Source organism: Mauremys mutica, chromosome 9, assembly GCF_020497125.1.
Source record: "Mauremys mutica isolate MM-2020 ecotype Southern chromosome 9, ASM2049712v1, whole genome shotgun sequence".
Classification (NCBI taxonomy): Eukaryota; Metazoa; Chordata; order Testudines; family Geoemydidae; genus Mauremys; species Mauremys mutica.
In genome coordinates, this window is record NC_059080.1 from 97383608 (window position 1) to 97408073 (window position 24466).

Sequence of the window (24466 nt, forward strand, 5' to 3'; positions counted from 1 at the left end):
CCACAGTCCCCTTGTGCCGGCCATTGTCCTCTGGCAACAGTGGCAGCTCCCTGGTGTGGCTGGTACCCCGTGAGTGTGGTGGGGTCCTGATGCTGGGGGTGCCCATCGGGGCAGGCCCTTTCCCGGAGTGCCAGGCCTGCTCAGGGCTTCGGGAAGGAGTTTCGGTACCTCTCAACCCTGGTATGAGTGGTGGCTCAGCGTTCAGTAGAGCTGGGTGGCACAGCATCCCTCCCCCTGCCCAGAACAGGCCGTCCCCTGCCCCTGGGGGAGCATGCGGCAGCACCATCCTCGCACCGGAGCCCCATCCACCCAGGGAGGGAAGGAAGGGGCAGGGAACAGCCATAGGGGAGACAGACCCTAGCACCACCTTGGGCCACCTCTCATGGTCCTGCTCTGGCTCCCACTGCTCCAGCAGCACAAAGGGGCTGGGACGTCCGCTTAGCTGGCTCCCTGGGGCACAGCAGCTGGCAGCCCTTGGCAGGGCCCTGCTGTGCACCTCAGGGCTGGCGGGGCAGCGACTGCCCCCTGAGCAGCCGCATCGCCACAGGGATGGGCACTGTGCTGGAGGCAGCAGGATACAACTGATTTTCTCCCCTCCCTGAACGTGCCTGGGCTGCCCCCAGACCCGCTCTGACCCCTGTCTCCTTGGGCAGGGGCGGCCTTCGGGCGGCTGGTAGGGGAGAGCATGGCAGCCTGGTTCCCGGATGGCATCCATGCCGACAGCAACACCTACCGCATCGTGCCGGGGGGCTACGCCGTGGTAGGTAAGCGCCACGTTTCTGCATCTGGGGAGAGGCCACCACAGGCTCCAGCCAGTCCGACCGCCCAAACAACCTACTCGAGGTGCAGGTGCATCTCCCTCCTGCCAGCCCCTGGAGTGGGCCAGGCCGTTCAGAGGAGCCCAAATCTGTACGGCCACAGAGATGTGTCGAGGCTCCTCCCCGGAGGGGGATGTCCCCAGGGTGACAGGGCCAGGGAGCCAGAGCGGCTGGTGGCTGGTGCAGATGGGTTGGCAGAGCAGCTTGAGGGCTCCCTGGGGGTGTGCTGGGGGGCTGTGCCATGGGCTTCCCATACTGGTCCCCCTCCCTGGGGCTGTTAGGGAGAGGCTGGGGCTCATTGGGGGGCATCACTGTGGTCACTCCATGGGGTCCAGCTTGGGGCCATGCCAGCCCTGCTGGGTCTCACTGTGGCGCTTTCTGCCACGCACAGGAGCGGCCGCGCTCTCCGGCGCTGTCACCCACACGGTCTCCACCGCCGTGATCGTCTTCGAGCTGACGGGCCAGATCTCCCACATCCTGCCCGTGATGATCGCCGTCATCCTGGCCAACGCCGTGGCCCAGAGCCTGCAGCCCTCGCTCTACGACAGCATCATCCGCATCAAGAAGCTGCCGTACCTGCCCGAGCTGGGCTGGGGACACCAGGAGTAAGTGTCCACCTGGGCTCCCTTCCCCGGCCTCTGCAGGAAGCCCCTCTCAAGGCCAAAGCTCTCGGGAGCTCATGGGACCCAGTCCAGGAGCTCAGCACGGTGCCTAGACGCACTGGTGATGGGCACTAGAGAGAGCCGCTGAGAGCTCCCGCAGCCTCTGTGGTTCCCAGGCCTGGGTGGCTGCAGGGACCATGCCCCAGCCTGTTCACACCAGGGATGGGAGGCGGGATCCACCCAGAAATGGCCCCCATGGCAGTGGGGGCTGGGGGAGCGTAGCCTCGGCAGGAGCAAAGGGGCCGAGGGGGACCCGCGCAGCAGGGCCGGGCGCTCGGCAGCAGCCCTCCGGCGCCCTGCTCAGGGCCGTGCCTTGCCCTCCGCAGGAAGTACAACGTGCGGGTGGAGGACATCATGGTGCGGGACGTGCGTTACGTCACCCTGAACTCCAAGTACCGCGACCTGCAGGAGGTGCTGTACAGCACCCAGCTGAAGAGCCTGGCGCTGGTGGAGTCAGCTGGTGAGACGTGGGGGCTGCACAGGGAGCAGGCGGTGCCACGGGGGGGGAACGGGGGCGCCCAGAGCTGCTTGTGCCCTGGCCAGCCTAGGCTGTGCCCGGTTCACTCCGGACCGTGCCACCCATGTGTGCCAAGGCCTCCCAGGCAGAGCAGGCTGCCCGCAGAGTGGCCGTCGGGAGCCCATCCCCACCCGCACCCCTAGGCTTCCCCAGCGGACTCCCCGGTGAGCAGTGCTCTGGCACTGGGCCCGTCTCCCTGGCGAGGGGCCAGGCACTGAGATCGTCCTGAGTTTCTGCCCGGCCCTGTGCCAGACGACTGCCCACTCGGACATTTATCGCCTCTGCCTGCCTGCCATGACCACTACCGTGGCAATGGAGGATGCTGCGTTACCATGGCAATCTGTAAAGTTTAGTGGAAACAGGAAGGCCAGTGCAGCCTCTTTCAGTGGATCCTCCCTCACCCCATTTCAGAGCCAGATGGCGAATAAACAGGAGTGGTGGGGCGGGGGAGGAGGGGAGGATGGGCTTTCTTTCTGCAGATGGTGGGGATCAGGGCTCTTCTCTTAGCTGAGACCCCACAACTCATCACACGGGGGCTGGCTCCTGAAGCGGAACCTCTCAGTTCTTGCCTGTGGGCCTCGGGGGGGGCCTTCTTGCTTGCCCCCAGAGCCCCACGCCTTGTCCAAGTCTCACCGACTCGTCAGCCTGGACCCAGCGTCCCGGTGGGCAGGGCGCAGACCTGGGCACAGAGCGGGCAGTGCAGGCCCAGCTGTAGGAGACCCTGATGGTCCCTTCCCTTCTCTGGGCACTGAGCCTTTGCCCCTTCCCCCGCGGCTGTTATCCCTGGGTTGCAGTAGGGGAAACTGAGGCCCAGAGAGGGGAAGGAAGTGGCCCAAGTTCAGCCAGCAAGCCTGGGGCAGAGCCAGGAATAGGACCCAGGAGTCCTGCTGTCTCCCAGCCCCAAGCTCAGAGCCCTGGGCCCCCCGTGTCCTCACACTGTAGCTCCTGCTTCCCAAGCAGGCTCTGTCCCCTAGGGCAGCTGCTCTTAGAGAGACCCAACCCGGGGACGGGGGAGCCCGGTGCCTCCAGCCTGGGTGGGGGCAGGGTTTTTCATTTTCAGCTGCTGCTCCATGGGCAGGTGGGCAGACAGGCCTGGGAGCCAGGACCCCTGCAGGGCCCTGTCCCATCCTGCCCCTCCACCCCCAGAGCCCTGCCAATGGGCTGGTAGCCTGAGCCCTTCTGCAAGGGCTGCTTTCCTGAGGGCTCAGGTTTGGGTCTCCCCCCGGGGAGCTGGGGAGGGGGTGAGGAACGCCACTCACAGCTGTGACCCCGCAAGCTGAAGGGGTGATGGCCCCTCGGGGCTGCTCTCCTGCAGAGTCCATGATCCTGCTGGGCTCCATCGAGCGGGCCCAGGTGGCGGCGCTGCTGAGCGGCCAGTTGGGCTACCAGCGCCGCCTGCAGTACATGCAGGAGAGGGCACAGGCCGGGAGGACCAGCGTCGCCGAGAAGCCCCAGGACGAGGCCGACCACAAGGCCTCCGACACGGGAGTGCGGTTCCAGGTGAGAGGCAGGGGGCAGCACGGGGACCCCGCACCCCACTGCCGGGGCTGGGCTGGCGATGGGATGCCCTGAGCCTGCTGCACCCCGACCCCACTGCCACGCAGGGAGCCGCTGGCTGGAAACCCCAAAGCACCCAGTGCTCCCAGGCCCTTGAGAGGCTTCTGTCAGGGAGTGCCCCCTTCCTCACCCCCATCCGCTCAGGTCTGGGCTGGCCTCACCTCCTCCGGGCCTGCATGGTGCAGTTTGGGTCCTGCCTACCCACCCTCCTTCCAGCGTGGGCTGCTTCCCCCTGGAACTGGGCTGGGCTGGATGGGGTATGGATGCTCCAGGCCCATGGTTCCCCATCCCACCTGGCTGGTGATGGGACATTCTGCCCCCACCCCACCCCTGTGCTGAGCTGGGGGTGGGATGCCCTGGATCGCCCCACCTCCACCCTACCAGGCTCAGGTGCTGGTTCAAGCCCCCTGTACGTGCTGCCCCCAGATCGGCACGGAGGAATCGTCATCGGCCCCACCACACGGAGAGTCCCGCAAGCCCCTGAAGCCGGCGCTCAAGCGAGGTCCCAGCAGCTTGGTGGAGAGCCCCACAGGTGAGCCCCCTGCCCCTGTGGGCCCCATGGTGCCGGCCAGGCACCCGGCTCGCTGCTCTTTGCTCTGATGGTTTCTCTGCTTGTCTCCCCCCAGCCGGGAGCCCAGATCACTCTGGCATTTCCCTCAAGAGCCTCTTCTGCACCAACACCGCCATGGAGCCCGCTGAGGTGAGTGCCCCTCTGCCCCCCACCCCGAGGGTGTTCCCCACCGCCATGGCACCTTGGCCCCTGCTCTGTGCCCAGCCCCAAGGCAATGGAGCCCGGCCAGGACGCTGTGGTTTCCCATAATGCCTCTGTCTTCTCTCCTGTTTTTCTCGTGGCTAAAAAGGCTGAGAATTCAGCACCACCCGAAAAGCGCAAGTCGAAGCGCGTCCGCATTTCCATTGCGGTAAGTGTGTGCCGCGCCTCGGCCAATCACAGGCCAGGCGCCACCCTCCCCCATACTGTGCTGAGGGCACCCCACAGCTCAACCCATCTGCAGCCTCCCTTGGGATTTCCGTCTGCAGAGCTCTTCCCGGCACTCGTTAATTCATCACCAATCCGTGCCAGGGCCGGCTGTGGGGTCACCGCCCCTGCTTACAGGTGGGGAAACTTTGGCGCAAATGTGGAGAGGGACCAGTCAGCGGCTGAGCCAGGGATAGAACCCAGGAGTCCTATCTCCTAGCGCACGGATGATCAGGGTGGCCCCAGGGGCAAGGAGCAGAAGCATCCCCGTGTTGCAGAGACTGGCCCCAGCCGCTGCCTGCCCGGCCCCCATACAGCCTGTCTGCCACTTGCAGAGGAAGGGTAAGGGAGCAGAATTCCTATGCCCATCCCCCACTCCAGTCCTGGAGCCATCCTGAGCTCTGGGGACTTTCAGCACAGTATGGTCCCTGATCTGACCCCGTCCCCCCATTTCACCCTCTCCCAGCTGATCTGGTGGGAGCCTGATAACACTCCTTCCAACCGACCAATCCAGCAACGATCCACTCATACCAGCCAATCGGAAATCAATACCTCCCCATCTGACCTGATTCCCCTCTCCCAGCTGATCCAATGGGAGCCTTTTAATGCTCCTTCCAACCGACCAATCCAGCAACGATCCACTCGTACCAGCCAATCGGAAATCAATACCTCCCCATCTGACGTGATTCCCCTCTCCCAGCTGATCCAATGGGGGCCTTTTAATGCTCCTTCCAATCGACCAATCCAGCAACGATCCACTCGTACCAGCCAATCGGAAATCAATACCTCCCCATCTGACCTGATTCCCCTCACCCAGCTGATCCAATGGGAGCCTTTTAACGCTCCTTCCAACTGACCAATCCAGCAACGATCCACTCGTACCAGCCAATCGGAAATCAATACCTCCCCATCTGACCTGATTCCCCTCGCCCAGCTGATCCAATGGGAGCCTTTTAACGCTCCTTCCAACCGACCAATCCAGCAACGATCCGCTCGTACCAGCCAATCGGAAATCAGTGCATCCTTGATCATTGCGCCTTCCCCTGCTGATCTACCTCCCCTCCCCCCAGCGAGATCACCTGATTCATGCCTGTGGGTGCTCCCATCGCGGCGGGCCAGTGGAGCCGGTGCCTTTCTGGCCTGGGACCAGCCAGACTGCAGAGGCGGTTCTGGGAGCCCCTGAGGGGCAGAGGGGCATGGCTGAGGGCACGCCAGGCTGGGAGCAGCGAGGGGCAAAGGGCCCTGTGATCTGTTCCTAGAGCCAGGCGCCCCCCACTACCTGCAGCCCCTTGTGAGGGGCACGGTGCCTCGGCGTGAAGGATCAGCTTTGGGGGAGGGGGCTTAGCTTGGAGTGTGCTCACGGGAGGCCGGGAGCAAGGGGGTGGGTAGCACTGCAGCTGGCTCCTGCCCGGGCAGGCAAACCAGAGAGGCAGATCCCCCTGCTTCTGCCCTTGACCCAGGAGCAGCTGAGCGCTGGATGGGACCTGAGGCCCAGACCCTGCAAGGTATTTGGGCTCCGAACCGCCATTTCCATGGATGGGAGTTCAGTGTCTAAATACCTTGGGCACCTGGGCTCAGGGGACTTTCCAAAGGGGAGTCTATGGCGGGGCAGGGACTAGAACCTGCAGCTCCCAGGCCAGGACCTGAACCCCTCCACCCCCCCTTCCCCTGAGCCATGTCCCAGCCATGCTGTCACCCCACTCCCCCGGGCCTCGGGCAGGGCAGGCAGGGGGCATGAGGAGTGAGCTCTGGAGCAGCGTGGGGAGAGGGAGTGTGGAGGGCAGGTGTCTGGGGCGAGTGCTTGGAGGGGCGAGGGGGCAGCTGGGCGGGGCTGCACCTGGCTTCTGGGGCCAGCAGCGTGCTGCAGAGCCAGGGCCAGGGGAGCTGGGATGGAGGGCATGGGGGCGGGGTGAATCCAGGCTCCAGCGGGGCATTGTGAGGGGTCTGAGACAGGGCGGGGTGAGGGAGCTGAGCTGGGCTGAAGGGTGGAGAGTGGGGAGCTGGGTGCAGTGCAGGTGTTGCTGGGCTGGCTTGCTCCTTGCTCACAATCAGCAGTGCTGTGAGCCAGGCGGCTGCAGGGAGCCCCAAGCTCACTTGGTCAGTGCCCAGCCGGGCACTCTCGTGCCCACCCTGACTCCGTGGCACACACCACGTCCCCACAGCCTGACTCACACTCCGCCTCCCTCCCTCTCTTGCAGGACCAGTATGAGCTGCCTGGCGAGATGACCCCCTCCGAGGTGAGTGCCAGCGGGAGCACCATGTGCCAGGCCCTGCCACTCTGGCACCCTGCAGATGGGAGGGCCTGAGCCCTTACCTGGGGGCCTGGCCAGCCGGGCCCCATCCCTCCCCAGGGTGAGGGCCGCACTGGTGGGATGCCCAGGGCTGAGTCTCCCTCATCCCTTGGTCAGGAGCTGCCCCTGGGCCAGCTGGCACAGAGCAAAGGGATCCATCTGCCCTGCTTCCCTGGCTCTGCCAAAGCCCACACTTCCTGGGTGCAGCAAGGGGACCCCCCAGCTTGGGGGCCGCCAGGCCATGGGGAGCCTGCTCTGCCCTGCCAAGTCCTCATGGCACCACCCATGTCACTCGCCCAGCAAATACGCCCCTTCCGCCCCCGCCATTCCACCTGCCAGACGCTGAGCGGTCCTGCTCCCCACGGCCCCTGCCCCGCACTGCTCTCCGGGGGGCTGGAGGCAGGGCAATCCCCCCCTTGCTCCTCCCCTCCCCCATTCTGCCCATGGGTCCAGCAGGGAAAGGGAGGGGATGGGGGGAGGCAGCAGTGGGGGGACAAGGAGAGGAGGTGGGGAGGGGAGAGGGACTGGCTGGAGAGGCTCAGTCAGCTGGGAAAGGGTCTCCCCAATTCCCTTGCATTAAACATCGTCAGAGCAGCACCTCCATGGGCAAAACCTGGCCAGGAAGGGCCCAGGGGGAGGCCCCGGGCACTGGGGATAGGAAGAGCCGCCCCACAGGTGTGGGGGAGTGTCCCCACTCAGGCCACTCTGCTGCGAGGCTCCTGTGCATGTGCCAGGCAGGGGTGGGTGGGGGCGGGCAGGGCCAGGCAGGGGTGGGGTGGGAGGTGTTTGCTGCCAGGCAGAGGATGCAGCTCCCGCTGTGGCAGCGGTTGCTGGCAGGGCTGGGCTAGAATAGCCCCCGCAGGTGGGGGGAAGCCGCATGCGCCACCCTGCTGGGCCACGGGCAGCATGGCTGGGATGCCCCGTCCCACCAGGGAAGCCTGCTTCCCTGTGCAGCTGGGGGCGAGGGGGCTCTGCCCATGAGCCCATGCAGCCTTGGCCTTGTGCCAGTCGGACACCTACCGGGGGCTGTCGAGCTGAGCACCCAACCCCTGGTAACCAACAGGGCCTGCTCACGTGGGGCCGGATCCGAGCCATCACCCCCTAGAGGGGGGTGTCCCCTTCCCCATCCCCTGAGCCAGCCAGTCCCCCACCCTGGGGCCAGATCGGAGCCACGTCCTCTAGGGGGAAAGGCCCCGTGTCCCATTCCCTGTCCCCCATATCCAGCCTGTCCCCCACCCTGGGCCTGGATCACCTCTGTGTGTCCTGGTCCCTGCCCCCGAGCCAGGCAGTGCCCCCCCCCCCCCCCCCCGTGGGCAGGGCATGGGGCTGCAGGTGGAGTGTCGGGAGAGCACTGGGATTCGGGCTGCCCCGCCCGTCTGTTCAGGCCCACGCCGGGCAGGCTGTTGTGCCTCCCGGCTCTGGCGGTCACGGCTCCTCTGCCTTTCAGGTCGTGGAGTGGGAGGAGCAGCAGCTGGACCAGCCCGTGAACTTCAACAACAGCAAGATCGACCCTGCGCCCTTCCAGCTGGTGGAGCGCACCTCCCTCCACAAGGTGGGGCGGGCAGGGGTGCCATGCTCCTTGGGAAGCATGTGCACAGCGCGGGGGTGCATTGACAGCCCGAGCCCAGCTCCCCATCAGGCGTCCTCTGCCCTGGGGCCTGGCTCATCAATATTGCCCCTTCCCCCTGCCGCATGTTGGCATGGCTGGGTCAGCTCTGAACCCTGCAGATCCACCCCCCACATCTTCTGCAGTGTGCATGGGGCTGCATCTCAGCAGACTCCCCATCCCTGGGGCTGCCCTGTGGGGTGTGACCCCCAGTGGGGGGGTCTCCTCTGGCTCTCCCAGCCCTGCGGGCCCCAAGCCCCAGTGGGGTCCTGGCCAGCTCCCTGCCCCGCAGACCCTGAGCACCTGTCTCTGTTGCAGACTCACACCATCTTCTCGCTCCTGGGCGTGGACCACGCCTATGTGACCAGCATTGGGCGCCTCGTTGGCATGGTGTCCCTCAAAGAGGTGAGCAGGTCCGGGGGCACCTCCCAAACACCCCCAGGGGTGGGAATCAGCCCTATGGGACTTGTCACATGGAGGCAGGAACAGAACCCCTGAGCCCTCCTGGGGGGTGAGCAATGGTGCCTTCCCCCCCAGCCTCAGCCCTAGAGCATATGGTGCCACCAACCTCCGGGGAGGGTGTCTCTGGAGACCCTCCTGCACCCCCCTCTCTCTGTGCTTCCTGTAGCTGGGGGTGGGGGAGAAGGGCCCCCGGTGCCCTCATGCAGCTGGGGACATGGGGAGGAAGGATGCCTCATGCCGCCCTGCTGAGCCCTGTCTGCCCCCAGCTGCGCAAGGCCATCGAGGGCTCAGTCACTGCCAAGGGCGTGAAGGTCCGCCCGCCCCTGGCCAGCTTCCGGGACAGCACCACCAGCAGCAGCGAGACGGAGACCACCGACATCCACCAGCTGTGGGACCGGCGCCAGCGCCTCTCCATCCCCCGCGAGTCCAGCCCCTCCGAGACGGACGACAAGTGCCAGTGAGGGGTGGGGCCGGCGGATAGAGCCCGCCCCAGCTGCTGACGGACGTGACAGACACTGCCAGCCCCAGCGGCGGTGGCGCTGGTGCCATTGCCCCTTTGTGCCTGCAGCCCTGGCACTCTGCACTGCCGGATTGGCCACCTGCCACCGGGGGAGGAGCCAGAGCCCCAGCAAGCGACTGCCATCAGCCCTGCCCCAGGACCTGCCCCGGCAGCCCCTGTGTGGTGAAGAGGAAGGGTGCACCACGTCCAGCCCCTGGCCTCCGCCTGCGAGGTTCTCTGGGCAGCTCGCACAGGGCTCCTGGGGGCAGAAGGCAAATACCCAGCTTCCTGCAGCACCACCCGCAGCTGCCAAGGGCCACTTGTTCCCCAACCAGCACTGAGTTCTAATCCCCCCGCCCCCCAACTCTGCAAATGTCTCAGCCCGGGCCCTCCAGCCTCAGCTCTGCCAGTGCCCCTGAATCCCACCCCACAGCCCTCCCCCTGGGCTCGACCTGCCGGTGCTCCTCAGGCCTGAGCCGCGGGCCCCCCCTCGCTGTTCAGTCATGCTACCTCTGAGGGGGGGTTGTGGGACGGGGCAAGGGAGCATGGGGGGAGGGCAGCTGGGCTTAGCCAAGGCCAGAGGTGTTTGGTTGGCACCCAGGGTGAACAGCTCAAGCACTTCCCCTCCCCAAAGTCTCACTGAGCCCTGCCCCCTCCAGCATGGCTGCTCTTGCCTGGCCCTGGGCAGGGTCCCAGGGGCTTGGAGCCGGGGCGGGGTGGGGGGAGCGACCGAGGCTCTCTGGGCCCTGCGCTGGCCAGGATGTAAATACAGAGATTTTTATATTAATTTAATAAAAGGACTTTATAAACAGAGCACTAAAGTAACCCAAAGAGCGGCCGCTGCCTGCCAGGCGCCTCTGACGAGCCTGGCCTGGGGATGGGGCATCGGCTGGGGCAAAGGGACCCAGCCAGAGCCGGGCACCAGCAGCCTTGGGACAGCAAACGGGCCTGGGGGCCTGCGTGCCGCTCCGACCCCAACCAGCCACTGGAGGGAGCTGCTGCTGCAGGGAAGCAGCTGGGGGCTGGGTGGGCTTGGCGGGTGGGAACGTGCAGCCCTGCCCACCCCCCAAGGAAGGTTGGGAACAGGCCTGGCCCTTCGCTGCCAAACGAGGAGCCTGTGTGCTCCCGGCCCGTGGGGCCCAGCTGGCTCTGGCACTGGGGTCAGGCTGGCCGGCTGGCACAGCGGATTCGGGGAGCGGCTGGGACGCACGGCGGCATGCGGGGAGGGAGGGGGGGTGCAGGGTCCTGGCGAGTCGGGGCAAGGGGCAGACCCATGAATCGCTAGCACAGGGGGCCAGCGGGGAGGGTTAACGCCCAGCGTAGGGGGCTGGGGAGAGGCGCAGGCCGCGAGGAACAGCCCAGACGCAGCCTTGGGTGGGAGAAACCTTTATTCCAACCAGGAGCGGGGGTGAGACACCAGCCAGGTGCTGGGAGCCAGTAGCACGGGCCGGGCAGGCCCAGGGACCCCAGGGCAGCGAGGGGCTGGGGTGAGTGACTGGCCCAGGGCTGCAGCCTGGCCCAGGGCAGCTCGCGTGCCCAGCCCTGCAGCTGGGCAGATCCGTGGCGCTAGCGGGCCCAGCATGCACTGCCCCTTATTGAGCCAGCCTGCCTGACCGCAGTGCAGGCTGGGACCCACCCGGCAGGCTGCCCCCACCCTCGACACATGGCCCCAACTGGCAGCGCCCATGTGCCAGGGTGAGCTCCCAGAAGCCCTGGGGAGGGAGGGGTGGTGGGGGGGGTGGCGGGGCAGCTGCCCAGCTCATGCCTCAGGTGCGGGGGGACACAGCTGTGCCCAGGGGCGTCACAGCTTGACCTCGGTGCGGTACAGCGGTGGGGGCGTCTCGCCCGCCTTGGCAGCCGCGCCGCGCTTGGCGTTGATGACCAGCAGGCCCGCGTCGGTGAGGGCGCAGCTGACAGACATGGGGTCCATGTCCTCGGGGAGCTGGCACTTGTGGGTGAACGTGTTGGAGACGGTGCCGTCCTCTGCCACCTACCAGGGAAACCAACACCCCATGAGAGCGGGCACAAGACACGTTCCTGCTGAGCACAGCCCCATTCAGCCCAGCCTCTCCCACGAGGGGGGGGGGGCGCTATAGGGAGTGGGGTGGGGCAACTCCCTGCTACTCCGGTCTCAGCCACCCCATTCCCACGGAGCCTTGTTCCACCCCCCACCCCCCAGTCCTCACCTTCTCGGCCTGGATGATGATGTGGTAGTTGTACGTGGTCACCACCACGTCCTGCGGCTCGAACTGGCTCACGTCGGCCGTCACCTGGTACGTGTCGCCCCCGGCTCGCACGTTGCTGCCCAGGCTGCAGGGGCGCACGGACCCTGGGGATCCTGCATGGAGTGGGGCAGTGAGGAGGAGGGATGTGGCCCTAGGCCTCACAGAGGCATGGAGGCTGCACCGTGGGGCAGGTGCTGAGACGGCCTGGGGAGCAGTGGAGGGGGTGATGGCGGTGGGGGTGTTGGGGGGGGCAGTAGGAGCTATGGGTGGGGTGTCAGGGTGCAGTAGGGGGGTGGCACCTGCCAGACAGGGAGAAAGCCAGGCAGCCCCTCTCCCATGGTGCTGGCTGTGACTCGGGCTGGGTCTGACACCCCGAGGTGCCTTCGAAGGGGGGGGGGGGCGGTCCCTTGATTTTCCTCAGGACAAACAGGCTATTTCTAGAGCAGGCACGTGGGAGGGGGCTGCCGGCTCATGGGACTCTCTGGCTTTTGGTAGGGGTCTGCTGGCCGTCGGGGTTGACTCAAGGGGGGATTTGACTAGCAAGCCGGGGGGGGGGGGGGAGGAGGGTGTGTTGGAATGCGGGGGTCTGGGTAGTGGGAGATAGGCAGATTGATGGGGCATCTAGCTGGCAAGCTAGGGGGCTGGCAGGGGGTCTGATTAGCTGAGGGGGGTGGGAGATTGCTGGGGCGGGCGTGTGGCTAGCAGGCCGGGGGATTGGAAGTGGTTCTGACGGGCAGTGGGGTTGACTCAGGAGAGGGGCAGGCTGGCTAGCAAGCCATGGGGTCTGGCTAGTGGGGGATGAGAGGATTGAGTGGTGGGGGGGTTGGCTAGTAATCCGGGGGACTGGAAGGGGGGGCATGGGATGAAGACCCCCCACCCCGATGCTGGCAGGTGCTGAACCACACCCTGACCAGGCAGTGCTCCCACCCTGGACCAGGAACAGCTGTCAAGGAGCCTTCCCCAGCCCTGTGGCCACTGCCCCCTGAAGAAGCAGCCCCCCCCCCAATCTCCCTGAAGGGTGAGCATAGCCCTGGGGCTCCGAGCATTGCAGAGGCAGACTGGGCACCCCCAGACCCTCCCTGGGCTGGGTATAAAGGCAAGGACCTGCCTGGGTGGACAGGCCTCACCCACTCGCCCAACAGGAGGGACTCCAGGAGCTGGCAGCAGTAGTAGACTCTCACCTTCTTAGGCCCATGAGCCCCTCCCCACCGTCCTACCTCAGTGCAAGCAGTGGCTGTAGCACCCCGAGGCATGTGCAGGGTTGGGTCCCCCCCACACCCATGGCCCCCACCTGTGTGTCCATAAGAGTCTCGGGCCCGCGTGGCGAAGGGGCCGTGGCGCAGGGAGCTCCTGTCCCCCTCCTCTCGAAAGCACCCCCGGGGTTCGAAGCAGGGCTCGGCCGGGGGGGCGTTCTGGCTGTAGGTGCTGATCCGCTCCGAGCGATAGGTGGAGGACGAGCTGACGGACGCCATGGCGCTGGTGCCGGCCCGCGGAGGAGACGGGTCACTGCTGGGAGAGGGAGCTGGAGGAGGGGCGGGAAGGCAGCCGGAGCCTGGAGATGCCCATAATTAGGAAGGTGTCTGATGGCGCCGGGCCCTGGAATGCGAGATAAGGCAGCCCTGTTCCCAGATAGCGCCGGGGGGGCAGCATCACCATGGCCACCGCAGCCCCTGGGGATAGAGAAGGGGCTGGATCCCCTTTGGAGCAGGGACCCTCAGGCAGGATTGACCGTGGTTGGGATACTTGAGAAGGCCCCTATGGCGCAGGGGGCTGGACCCTGGGGTGCCATCCCCTCGAGATCCAGCCCGCTCGGTGCTGGTAACCCTGGTCCGTGCTGGCTGTTGTCCCCGCCTGGGTCGGGCCCCTTGGGAACGCAAGACACCCATGGAGGGAAGCGGCTGAACCCCACCAAGGAGGCATCCACACGGCACTGCAGTAACAAGACTCATTTTATTAGAGGCCTGGCAGGACGGCCACAGGCAGCTGGGACACAGGACAACAGAGAGCGGCGCTCAGTGGCCACAGGGCCAGGCTGGCGGCTCACGGTCCCCAAGCACAGTGCAAGGCCACACAGCTCCGGGAACGGTTCCGAGACAGGGTCCATGGGACACACCTCCCCTCGCCCAGCCTGCTGCCCTGCGACACACACACTCCGCCCACCACATCCGCGTGTGTAAACACACATCCCTCCCCTCACATCCATGTGTGCACACGCCCCTCCCCTCACATCCGTGTGCGTACACACACACATCCTCTCCCCTCATATCCGTGAGTATACACACTCCGCCCCTCACATCCGCGTGTGTAAACACACATCCCTCCCCTCACATCCATGTGTGCACACGCCCCCTTCCCCTCACATCCATGTGCAAGCACACCTCCGTCCCCTCATACACACACACACACCCCTCACTACAGTGTACACACACACCTCCCCTCAGACCTGTGCGACACACATACACCACCCCTCACATTTGTGCATGGACATGGACACCCACGCCTCACCTCCATGCACACACACATCTCCCCCCCCAACATTCATGTGCTTACGCACACACCCCTCACAGGTGTGTGCACACGCACCCACCTGTATGTGGGCAACACGCGCACACACACATGCACACCACACCGCCACACACCTGCACAGCCCCTTCCGGTGAAGTACAATTGGAGTCACCCGCTCCTGCCGCAGGCCCAGGGACTAGTAATTGCCGAGTGCTGCTAGCCAACCCCTCCGATTTTCCTTTCCCTTCCAGATGCTGCATTATTAGGTTCTGTGGGGCTGTCCGGGGTGGTGGGGGGAGCCCCTCTGTGAGCCAGGCTCCTTAGGAGAGACAGCGTGCTACAATGGGTAGGGTAGATGTCGAGGGGGGAATCCTCATTTGGTCAAGCCACTTCAGCACAGCTCCTCCAGGGTATGAAGGAGACTAGCTCCCATTGAAATCAATGGGCGTTCAGTGCCTAAATACCTTTAAGGCTCTGGGCCGTCCCCTCCCTGTGCCGCTGTTTCCCCAGCGGTCATAAGGGGGTTTTGCCCACGGCACGGGCGGGGTTAACGTGGGCGTGTTTGTGAATGTGCCCAAAGTCTCTCGGATGGGAGGGACTAGCGAGCCAGCGTGGTCGCCCACCGCCGCTGCCCCACGGCTGCAGTGTGTGAGCCTCTTGCATGCCGGCCCGGGGCCACTGTCGCCCGCTCCGAGCCGGGAGCAGGGGCTGGCGGAGCTGCCGTATGTTCCTGGGGGAGGGGGCGTTTCAGACCCCTGCAGGCAGTGCCCAGCTGTGTGCCAGCACTGCCCTGGGGAGCCCACCTGCCAGTGTCTCCCAGAGCGAGGGAGGTTGTGGTCCCTCAGAGGGCGGGGAACCCGCGGCCTGTCCACAAGGGGGGCAGAGTCTGTGACGTGAGTGTGTGTGTGTGGGGGGGGGGTGATGCAAACACCTGCTCCCTGCTGGGACCAGACTCAGACTCATTGCTCGGGGGCTGCCCGACAACAGCAGTGGGGAGCAGCCTGTGGGCACTGCCGGTGTGGGGCACAGTGGGGCCTAGGGAGACGGGGGGTGGGGAGTGGCCCAGGAGAGACTGCTGCCAAGGGCCCATATAGACTGTAGCCTGCCCCAGGTCTCCCAGGGGGGGTCCCACTGGCTCCAATGGGAGGGAAGATTGAAGGGGTCCTTGACAGAGGGTGGGGGAGGAGCAGGGCAGTTTCCCCTTCCTCCCCCAAATCCTGGGGTTCCCTGGCTGAGTTAAAGAGCCAGTTGCTCTCCCTGCCCCACCATGCCCAGCGAGGAGAACCACCTCCCCCCACACACCCTGAGAACTGAGATCTACCAGCCCAACGCGCCACCCACTCAGGCAGCAGCTGCCACGGCCAGCGGCGCCTGGGGAGAAGCTTCCAGCCCAGCCCGTCAGGGGTGTAGGTACGTGGCTGGGGCTCGCAGACGACCAAGCCCGAGAAGGCACAGAGCTCCCTTGTGCTCACCTCTGGGCCTGACCCACAGCCTGGGGGAGCCATTCCAGTGACTTGAAAGGGCTTTGACTCAGACCTCGTGCAAGCAACCCTACAGTAACAAGCCAGCATGCTCAGCCCAGCACCCATCAGCAACCCTACAATAACAAAGCAGCATGCATGGGCCAGTGCTCTCAAGCAACCCTGTCATGATACAGCGGCATGCACAGCCCACAGCACTCATGCGACCCTACAATAACAAACCACCATGCACAGTGGAGAAAACCTAATGCCATGTCCCGTTGCTGTCTGCTACAAGGTCACTGCAAGCGCTAAGCCTGTGCCAGCCATTCTGGGAGCCCGTCCCCGAGCCCTCAGGCCCCGCTGCCTGCCCCTGGGTTGTGAGCAATCCGCGTGCCCGCGGGCGGAAGCAGGTTTGGCCCCATGTCACCCGGCTGGAAAGTCACTGGTGCCTTAGGGGAGCAGCATCCGCTCTCCAACGAGGGGCACGTTTCCTCCTCAGGCCCATGGCCTAGACGGGACAACGGCGCCGCCCGCCTCCCTGGGACAGGCAGCTTCCCAGCACAGTGCGGCAGGAGCCACTTTTGGCTTTGTTCCTGGAGCCCAAAAACTGACTCTCTGGCCCAAGAGCCTGCTAACACCCTCCCACCCCCCGCTTCTCTGCAGGGAGGTGGCATCTTGACCCCCATTCACTCCCCATCCCGGACCCTGAGCAGACGCACTGGCCAGAGACTGGGGCAGTCCCGGGCCATGCCCAGAGCTACTCAGCATCCAGCAGGCATCTCCAGGCAGGCAGACGCTCTGCCAAGGCGCAGGCACAGACTGGGTGCTCGAGAGCCAGGTTGGGGAGTGGGCCGAGCCCTGGGGTCAGATGCCACCTCCCCTTGCCTGGAGTCAGTTCCTCGGAGCTCCACGGGCCGGGCCTGAACCCTAGTTTAGGCACTTGATCTGCTGGTTGAATTCCAGTAAAGCAGGAGGGGGCAGGCCCTGCTGGGAGCTCCCGGGGAGCCGGGGGCAGCGCAAGGTGTGCACGGGGCCCCAGCCTGCAGCATTTCTTAGGGGCTCCCTGCACCCAGGTCCCGCTCCTGGGGGAGGAGTGTTCGGCAGATTTGGGGGCCGCAGGGCAGTGCGTGAAGTGGGGGGGGTCAGGGACTGGGGAGGAGAGGGTCCCCCGGGTGCCTGACGGGTGGCACACCTGTTGCTCTAATGAATTGCATTGGTAAACAGAGCACAGCAGACACTAGAACTGGCCAGGGTGCACCAGGCCATGGAGGGGGGAGATAACCGGCCATAGAGTGTGTGTGAGGGGGAATGGGGCAGGTCAGTGTGGGGGGGGGAGGAGAGGGAACAGGCTAGTGGGGGGGGGGGAATGGCCAGGCAATTTTGTGTGTGGGAGAGGGAAACAACCCACTGTGGCATGGGGACACAGGACAGGCCATTGTGGGGGGGGAGGTAACAGGACAAGCCATAGCTTGTTGGGGCTGGGGGGACACAAGCCATTGGGTGCGTGGGGGAGGCCATGGGGGGAGGGAATGACAGGCCATTGTGTATGTGTGGGAGGGCAGAACAGGCCAGTGGGGGGCGGGGGAGGGGACAAGTCATAGTTTCTGGCGGGAGGGGAACACAAGCCATTGGGTGCATGGGGGAGGCCATAGCCTGGGCGGGGAGAGTGGCCAGGCCAAACACACCAGGGCCTAGGACTGCCCAGGCTGGCCATGGGTGCTGGGGCTCCCTAGGGCCCAGGGTTTGGCTGGAGCAGCTGGAGTAGGAGGGGCAGGAGCTGCGGCTCTCACAGCTGCCCATGGGAGCCCCCTTGCTTGGGGCCCTTCCCTGTCCCTGGGGATCGGGGCTGGGAGCAGTGCAGGGCGAGCAGCCCCAGCAGGACCCAGCCACTCTTTCGCCAGCTGGCAGTGCCTGGGTGCTGCCCCTGCAGGGCATGGTCCAGACCCCTCCTCCCCCAGGGCACCCACACAGGCCCAGGGACGCTGCCCTCCCTTCCTAGCGAGCTAGCCGCCAAGCAGGGCCCTTAAAGCTGCAGGATCCCTTAACCATGAACAAGCCCAGTTTGGGGGTGGCTGCCACGCTGTCCCCCCTCACCCCACCCGGCTTTGCCCTTTCTCCCCAGGCTGTGGGCACATGCACAGTGCGGGGGCTCTGATGCCCGAGGTCTCCCAGGGTCACATGTGGCACCATTTAGCGCCTGAGTGAAGGAACCCAGTCCTCTGAAACATCAGGGGCTGGTGCCTGCTGGCTTGTTGGAGCTACAGTCTGATGTGGGGCAGCAAATGCTGGGGGGCCGTCACAGCCACGAGAGCATGGGAGAACCTGCAGGGCGAGGCTGAGATCCCCCCGGGCCCCACCGGGCCCCTGCATTCCCTCTGGGTTCCAGCCTCAGGATTCCTGAACCACGGGAGCCAGCCTGAGCCCCCCTGCCGGAGGGGAGGGGGCTCCCCCCTCAGCGAGGGGGACAGGGACCTGGTGCACTCACCACAGCTGAGACTTGGGTTTTGTTTCCCACTGGCCCGTTGCAGGCGCCTGGCCCTGCCGTGTACGCATGTGCGCTCAGATCTGCGTGTGCGCCCCAGCGGTGCGCAGAGCTAGACCGAAGGGCTGCCGGGGCTGGATTTGGGGGCTAGGTTTGAGCCCAAGCTGGGGGGCGAGGCTTTGCATGAAATCCCAGGAGATTTCAGCCACGGCCGACACAGAGAACAGCCCATTTGGATCCAGCCCCTAACTCAGCGCTGGCGGCAGGAGCCGAGGGTCAGCTCTCCGGGGCGGGAATGGGGGTTGTGAAATGCTGGGCACCCTCAATGGCACGCCGTGAACAGTGGGGGCAAGGGGGGGTCTGCGTGTGCCCATGCGTTTGTGTGCACACGTGTGGGAGCGCAGGTGCATGCCCGTGGCTGTGCATGCAGAAAGCATCCCTGGGATCAGTCAGATTGACTCCAGCACGAGGAACATGAATTCTCCCCACTGCCCAGCCCCGGGCGGCAGCTCTCCGGAGGCCAAGCTGTCCAATGGGTAAGTTAATACTTCATTGCCGAGGTCGGGCTGGTACCAGTCCCTGCCCCCCGGCTCCCTGGAGCGTTCCCCAACATTCCCGGCCAGGGCCACACAGAGACAACATACAAAAATATAGAAAAAGATCTGCTCTCGCACTCCCCCCAGCTCAGCCCGTGCCCCCTCGTCCCACCCTCCCCCACTGGGGGGGAGTCCCAGCAGAGAGGGCGATTCCTGTCCAGCTCCGCCCCGACAAACCTGCTCTGCCCTCGGCCGTCTCCTTGAGTCGGTTCACGATATAAAACCCAGTACGAGAAAAGCAAAGAGCTGGTTTTGTGCCAAAGGGTTGAAAAACGGCCTCCCAAGTCAAGTAGAGAGCAGCCCAGCACGGTGCGCCTGGGCACCGGGGCTTGGGGGGCCAGGGCAGGGCGGTTAATCTTCGTTAGGAACAGACACGTGTTGCTAGACCAGCACTAGCCATGCCACCCGGACAGCGAAAGGCGCCTCCCCAGGGGTTCGGAGGTGGGGTGCAGGACATGCTCAGAACCGTCCCAGATGGCGTCAGGTCCAGTCGGCTCCGATTCAGGGTTTTTTGTTTTCCCCAAAACACTCTCATGCAAAAAAACAGACGAGGGGAGAGAGAGACGCAGCAAGCAAATCCAGCCGGCGGCCGGCCGCGAGGCCTCAGGCTTCAACAGTCTCCGCCAGTGGGGGTGCTGGGTTTTCCTTCCACCATCCTCCCCTGCCCGGCTAAGGCTCACGCCATCCCCAGACAGGACTCGCCCACAAGGAGAACAGATGGTTCTGGGAACAGGGCCCGGGGGGTGGGTGTCACGGAGTGGGACAGAGATGGCAGGTGAAGCATGCCACAGACCAAGCCCGTTCACTGCTCTTCAGCCTCCTCCTCCTCTTCCTCATCCAGTGACACCACCCCCGACGAGGCCACGTCGGAGACTTTCCTCCTGACCCCGCAGCTGTCCCCGTGCAGCTTGCACGCCGTGTGGAAGTCCTTGCAGGGCAGCCCGTCGTCCTCCGTGGGCGAGAGGCAGGACTCCGTGTAGGACATGGAGTACATGGAGTCCTGGCACTCCAGCTGTCCCAGGCTCCGGAAGGCACTTTCTCCAGTCTGAGGGGGCAGCTTGGAGAGGAGCATCTCCTCCCCTCCGGCCAGGGAGCCCAGCAGCTTGGCGGCCAGTTCGCCCGGCGAGCCCAGCTCCTTGAGCAGCAGGCTGTCCTCCAGGCTGCACAGACTGGAGCACAGGGTCTCCGGGGAGATGGTCTGCGAGGAGTCGCTCTCGGGCTCGCAGGAGCCCTGCCGGACGCTGAGCTGGCACAGGCGGCTGTGGAGGAGATCCTTCAGGAAGGAGCCGGGCGGCAGCTGGCCTGCAGCATCTGCAACACACAACGGGGGAACTGGCTTCAGCAGCACGACTTCCCCCATGGGCACTGGGGGGAGTATCCTGGCAGCCGGCTAGGCAGTGCCAGGCCTCCTGCATGCGCCCGAGGGGAGAATCCTTGCTGCTGGGCAGCAGTGGATTAAAGCAGGTCTTTCCCCACATCTTGGTTGCTTCCCCCGGCCCTTTCGCTCCCCCGCCCCACATGGCCCCCAGGGAGGGATCTTTCTGTCCCATGCACTGCAGCCTCCCCTCCCATTAGCTTTAGAGACGCCCTCCCCTGCTCCAGCCTGGCTGCCTCTGTCTCTCAACAACAGCTGCCTGCAGCCCCTATTGCAAACAGCTGAGAGGCGGTGCCAGCTGCAGCCAAGCGGTGGGTGAGGGAGGGAGCTGCTGCCAGGACGGGAGCAGCTCATCATGCACCCAGGACGCTGACCTGGCCAGCAGTCGCCCCGGACGGACGGGACGGCTGGCAGCTGTGTGCATCCAGCCAAGTAGCTGTGTCACTGGGAACATGGAGGGTGGGGAGCCAGGAAGCGACAGCGTTACGGCTGGGCTGGGCTCTCCCCACCCTGCCCCGAGCAAGGCCTGGCCTTTGGAGATCCCACAATGGCCAGAATAACGCCGCAGGCCCAGCCCCTGGGAAGCAACTTGTAGAAAAGGGCGACTCAAGGAAATGCAACAGAAACAAACGCGTCCCAATGACCTGAGCATGGGCTAGAGGCCGGGCTGGGCCCCAGCCCCACAGGGCCCAGGCCTTTCAGCCCCAGTGAATACTGCGCTCCTGGGCATCCTCTGACCCGAGCCAAAGCCCTGCTCTCCTGCAAGGACTAAGGTCCAGGTTCTGTGCAGGGCCCAGCACGCTGGGTGCACAGCGCCTTGGAAAATCTGCCCATGAGCGTCCCCATGGGAGCTGTGGGGCACAGCGGAAACCCTGGCCCATAGCTGGGTGCCCCAGGGGAGCTGCAAATCAGAGCCTCCGAGCGGAGGGGTTTTCCGGCTCACTTGGCAAGAGGCCCTGCAGCTTTCCCAGCGCAGAGACTCCCCTACTCTTGCCCCTGTTGCCTCTGCCTGGCTCCCTCCACCGCTCTCCCCACCCCTCCGGATTGGCCCTGCACCCCAGTTTCGGCAGCTCAGTGATGCCTGGCTGGCCCCATGGACAGGCAGCTTGGAAGGCCCCTTCGGGGGAAGCCATGCCCAGGAGCGAGGGGGCAAGTCGCAGCACTGGCTCTGACACACATGTCCTGGGGGCTGTGTGCCAGGTCACCTCACTCTCAGAGCTCAGGGGCACTGGCAGAGCTGGGTGGGGGGAGCTCAGGGGCTCTGGGGGTCGGGATGAGGGGCACTGGCGGAGCTGTGTGTGGGGAGCTCGGGCTCTGGGGGTCGGGACTGAGGGGCACTGGCGGAGCTGTGAGGGGGAAGCTCAGGGTCTCCGGGGGTCGGGATGAGGGGCACTGGCGGAGCTGTGTGTGGGGAGCTCAGGGGCTCTGGGGGTTGGGACTGAGGGGCACTGGCGGAGCTGTGTGTGGGGAGCTCAGGGGCTCTGGGGGTCGGGATGAGGGGCACTGGCAGAGCTGTGAGGGGGAAGCTCAGGGTCTCCGGGGGTCGGGATGAGGGGCACTGGTGGAGCTGTGTGTGGGGAGCTCAGGGGCTCTGGGGGCCGGGACTGAGGGGCACTGGCAGACCTGTGTGTGGGGAGCTCAGGGGCTCTGGGGGTCAGGATGAGGGGCACTGGCAGAGCTGTGTGTGGGGAGCTCAGGGGCTCTGGACTGAGGGGCACTGGCGGAGCTGGGGTGGGGAGCTCAGGGACTCTGGGGGTTGGGACTGAGGGGCACTGGCAGAGCTGTGAGGGGGGAGCTCAGGGGGTCTGGGGGCCGGGACTGAGGGGCACTGGCAGAGCTGTGAGGGGAGAGCTCAGGGGCTCTGGGGGGCTGGAACTGAGGGGCACTGGCGGAGCTGTGAGGGGGGAGCTCAGGGGCTCAGGATTGAGGGGCACCGGCAGAGCTGGGGGGGGGAGCTCAGGGGCTCTGGGGGTTAGGATGAGGGGAACTGGCAGAGCTGTGTGTGGGGAGGCCCCTTTCCAGCCAGCGTTCGCAGGGCCCAGTCCCCAGCCATGCAACCCTCTCACCCTCCCTGCTCCTGAAAATCCAACCAGGGACTTAGTAAAAAAATCCTTCTAAACCTTGATTCTAACCCATGAATTTTGCACCGAGTTTGGACATCGGGGCTGCAGCAGGAATCAGTGGGTCGCCCCCTCCCCCACAAGCCCACCTTCTGTTAAGGCTCAGAGTCCCAACACCCCCCGGGAGGGCTGAGTGCCAGCCAGGTCCCTCCCAGGGAATGCAGCATGTCAGGACTCTCAGGGGCTGGGGGCATGTTTCAGAGCGTGACTGGGGGATGGTGCCATGGGACCAATGCCCGCGGTGCCCCGGGCCACGCCCACAAACCCAATCAGGCCCCGGCTCCCATCCGCCAGCTTTTCCACTTTCCCTCTAATTACAGACGAGCAATTAGACCCTTCTCTGGATGGAGTGTGGGCAGATTATTGCTGACTGTCTTTGATATGCAAATTGCCCAAGATTAGTGGGCATCTAATGACTGCGAGAAAGCACCTTTGTTTGCACAGAAGGACTCGATTACAGGCCTGGAGAGGACACGTGCATCGGCCTCTCCTTCCTTTTTGTTTGCCACGGGGCGGCAGGGGCTGATGTAGGGGACGCGCCCTGGGGTCCCTCTCAGGCTGGCCCCCCATAGAGCCTCAGAGAGGGGGCAGCATTGGCCCGCCCTGCGCTGCCCACTGGGACTTGTGCAGGCGCTGGTCCCCTACGCTCACAAGAAGGGGAGAGGTGAGGTGCTGTGCCTGGTAGACACGGGCGGTGGGGCAGATGGCAGAGAGGAGTCAATGGGCGACTTGCAGCCTGGCTCCATGCCCCATTGCCTGCATGCTTTTCTCCTCGCTCCCCATGGGCCAACGCCCACCCAGCCCAGTGAGCCCAGCTCTCCCTGTTTCCTCCAGCTCCCGCTCCCAAACACCCGCCCTCCGCAAGGCCACAAGGGAGAGTCGAGTGGGAATGACCCGCAGCACGCTCAGTCCGCTGCAGCTCGATGCCATCCCCCCTGCTCGCCTGCACAGCGCCGAGCACGCCGAACAGAAGGGCTGGAGCCCCCAGCGGTACAGTGCGCCCGCCCTGGTCACCGCAGACCCAGCAGACCCCGGGGAGCCCCTGGCCTAGGAAACAGCAGGGTCAGCCTGTGTGTATGAAACGGGTGCTAGGGGCTGAGGGAAGGCCCAGGAGCTGAGTTGTGGAAATCGATCCCTGACTCTACCACTCACTCTAGGCCTTGGGCTCCCTGCCTCAGTTTCCCCACCTCTGTAGAGGGGATATCTCTATTCAGTTACCGACTGGCCAGGGGTCGGCCCCACGGTGTCTGGCACTAACCCACACAGATCTACTCAGTCCAGCTCGGCACCCAGGGACCCCCCAGCCCCCCAGCTTCTCTCCTGGGGGCATGGAGGTAGGCTCTGCTCTGGCACATGACACAGGTGGGGAGCCCCTGCCCCATTGCCTGACATGCGTGGGGCCTCCGGCTCCCCAGAATCTGTGGGTGGGGGCCCCTGGCTCCCCACGGATGTGGACAATGCCTCCTGCTCGCTCACCAGCTGGCTGGGTGCTGTTGGTGTTTGTCCCAAAGTCCTCGTCGTAGGATTCATCGTTGGAGTCTTCCCCGTCCACGGAGGACCAGGCCTTCAGCTTGGCTTCAGCAATGGCAAACTGCTCGGCCACACCTGGGGAGGCAGGGAGGGAGACCAATGAGCTCTCAGGAGGGGCCCAATGGGCAGACGCCAGCCCCTCGTAGGTGCAGAGTAACAGTGGGGACCCCTCGGGGTGGGTACTGCTGCACCGGGAGAACCAAGGTTGAGCACCACATGCTATGGCCACCAAGCCACAGCCCGGGCTGGACTCCTGATCACTGGCTCATCAATCCCAGAGCGGGTGTGTGGGGAGCCCCGTCACCAACACGGCCCAGAGCGGGGGGACCCCACATCACTGGCACGCTCTGCGCTGTCCACTGAAACCTGTGCAGGCACTGGTCCCGCAGGTCGCCACTCCGGATCCTCGTGGGTCACTCCTTCCCCTGGGCCCAGCCCTGTGCTAAGAGATGGCTTCCGGCATGCCCGGCCCGGCAGAGCACTGGTGCTCCCCGCTGCTGGGAGAAGCCTCCTACCATGGCAGGCTAGGGAGCCCACCAACGTGTGTCCCCCGATGGGAGAGCTGAACGAAGACCACAGGTGGTCCGGGAGCAAGACAGAGCACCCCTCTGTTCTCACTGGGGGCCTGACACCGCACCCCACGTGGGGGCAGCTGGGTCCAGGGGAACCAATGGGAGCTGAACGGACACAGCACTTCACAGGGTGACCGGCCTGGTGGAATCAGTGGGGCAGAGAGGGCTCAGTACCATGCAGGATTGTGGCCATCAGTGGTGGGGACTCAG

General features: G+C 65.2%; 3 protein-coding genes across 6 annotated transcripts in view; 1 reads left to right on the forward strand and 2 right to left on the reverse strand.

Annotated features, from left to right (window-relative positions):
- The window catches only part of CLCN2 (chloride voltage-gated channel 2), a 44876-nt gene extending 34683 nt beyond the window's left edge, over nucleotides 1-10193 (forward strand). For 3 of the 4 annotated variants that reach the window (XM_045031137.1, XM_045031136.1, XM_045031139.1), the window contains 11 exons: nucleotides 654-764; nucleotides 1210-1423; nucleotides 1807-1940; nucleotides 3313-3497; nucleotides 3981-4086; nucleotides 4181-4254; nucleotides 4415-4474; nucleotides 6729-6767; nucleotides 8269-8373; nucleotides 8746-8832; nucleotides 9156-10193. In XM_045031137.1, coding sequence (XP_044887072.1) covers nucleotides 654-764; nucleotides 1210-1423; nucleotides 1807-1940; nucleotides 3313-3497; nucleotides 3981-4086; nucleotides 4181-4254; nucleotides 4415-4474; nucleotides 6729-6767; nucleotides 8269-8373; nucleotides 8746-8832; nucleotides 9156-9350 — 1310 coding nt within the window. In that variant the 3' untranslated portion in view covers nucleotides 9351-10193. The remainder of the gene's footprint in view (nucleotides 1-653; nucleotides 765-1209; nucleotides 1424-1806; nucleotides 1941-3312; nucleotides 3498-3980; nucleotides 4087-4180; nucleotides 4255-4414; nucleotides 4475-6728; nucleotides 6768-8268; nucleotides 8374-8745; nucleotides 8833-9155) is intronic. The other variant, XM_045031138.1, reaches the window with a different exon arrangement.
- Nucleotides 10194-11174: 981 nt separating this feature from the next.
- LOC123377262 (heat shock protein beta-7-like) lies at nucleotides 11175-13085 on the reverse strand. Its single transcript, XM_045029929.1, has 3 exons — nucleotides 12905-13085; nucleotides 11575-11726; nucleotides 11175-11378 (listed from the first exon to the last, which is right to left on the reverse strand). The coding sequence occupies exons 1-3, from the start codon at nucleotides 13083-13085 to the stop codon at nucleotides 11190-11192; spliced, it is 522 nt and encodes a 173-aa protein (XP_044885864.1). The 3' UTR covers nucleotides 11175-11189.
- A 996-nt stretch (nucleotides 13086-14081) lies between these two features.
- FAM131A (family with sequence similarity 131 member A) overlaps nucleotides 14082-24466 on the reverse strand; it is a 44949-nt gene continuing 34564 nt past the window's right edge. Inside the window, exons 5-6 of the mRNA XM_045029212.1 lie at nucleotides 23631-23759; nucleotides 14082-19970 (exon numbers count right to left, since the gene is read on the reverse strand). Coding sequence (XP_044885147.1) covers nucleotides 19462-19970; nucleotides 23631-23759 — 638 coding nt within the window. The 3' untranslated portion in view covers nucleotides 14082-19461. The remainder of the gene's footprint in view (nucleotides 19971-23630; nucleotides 23760-24466) is intronic.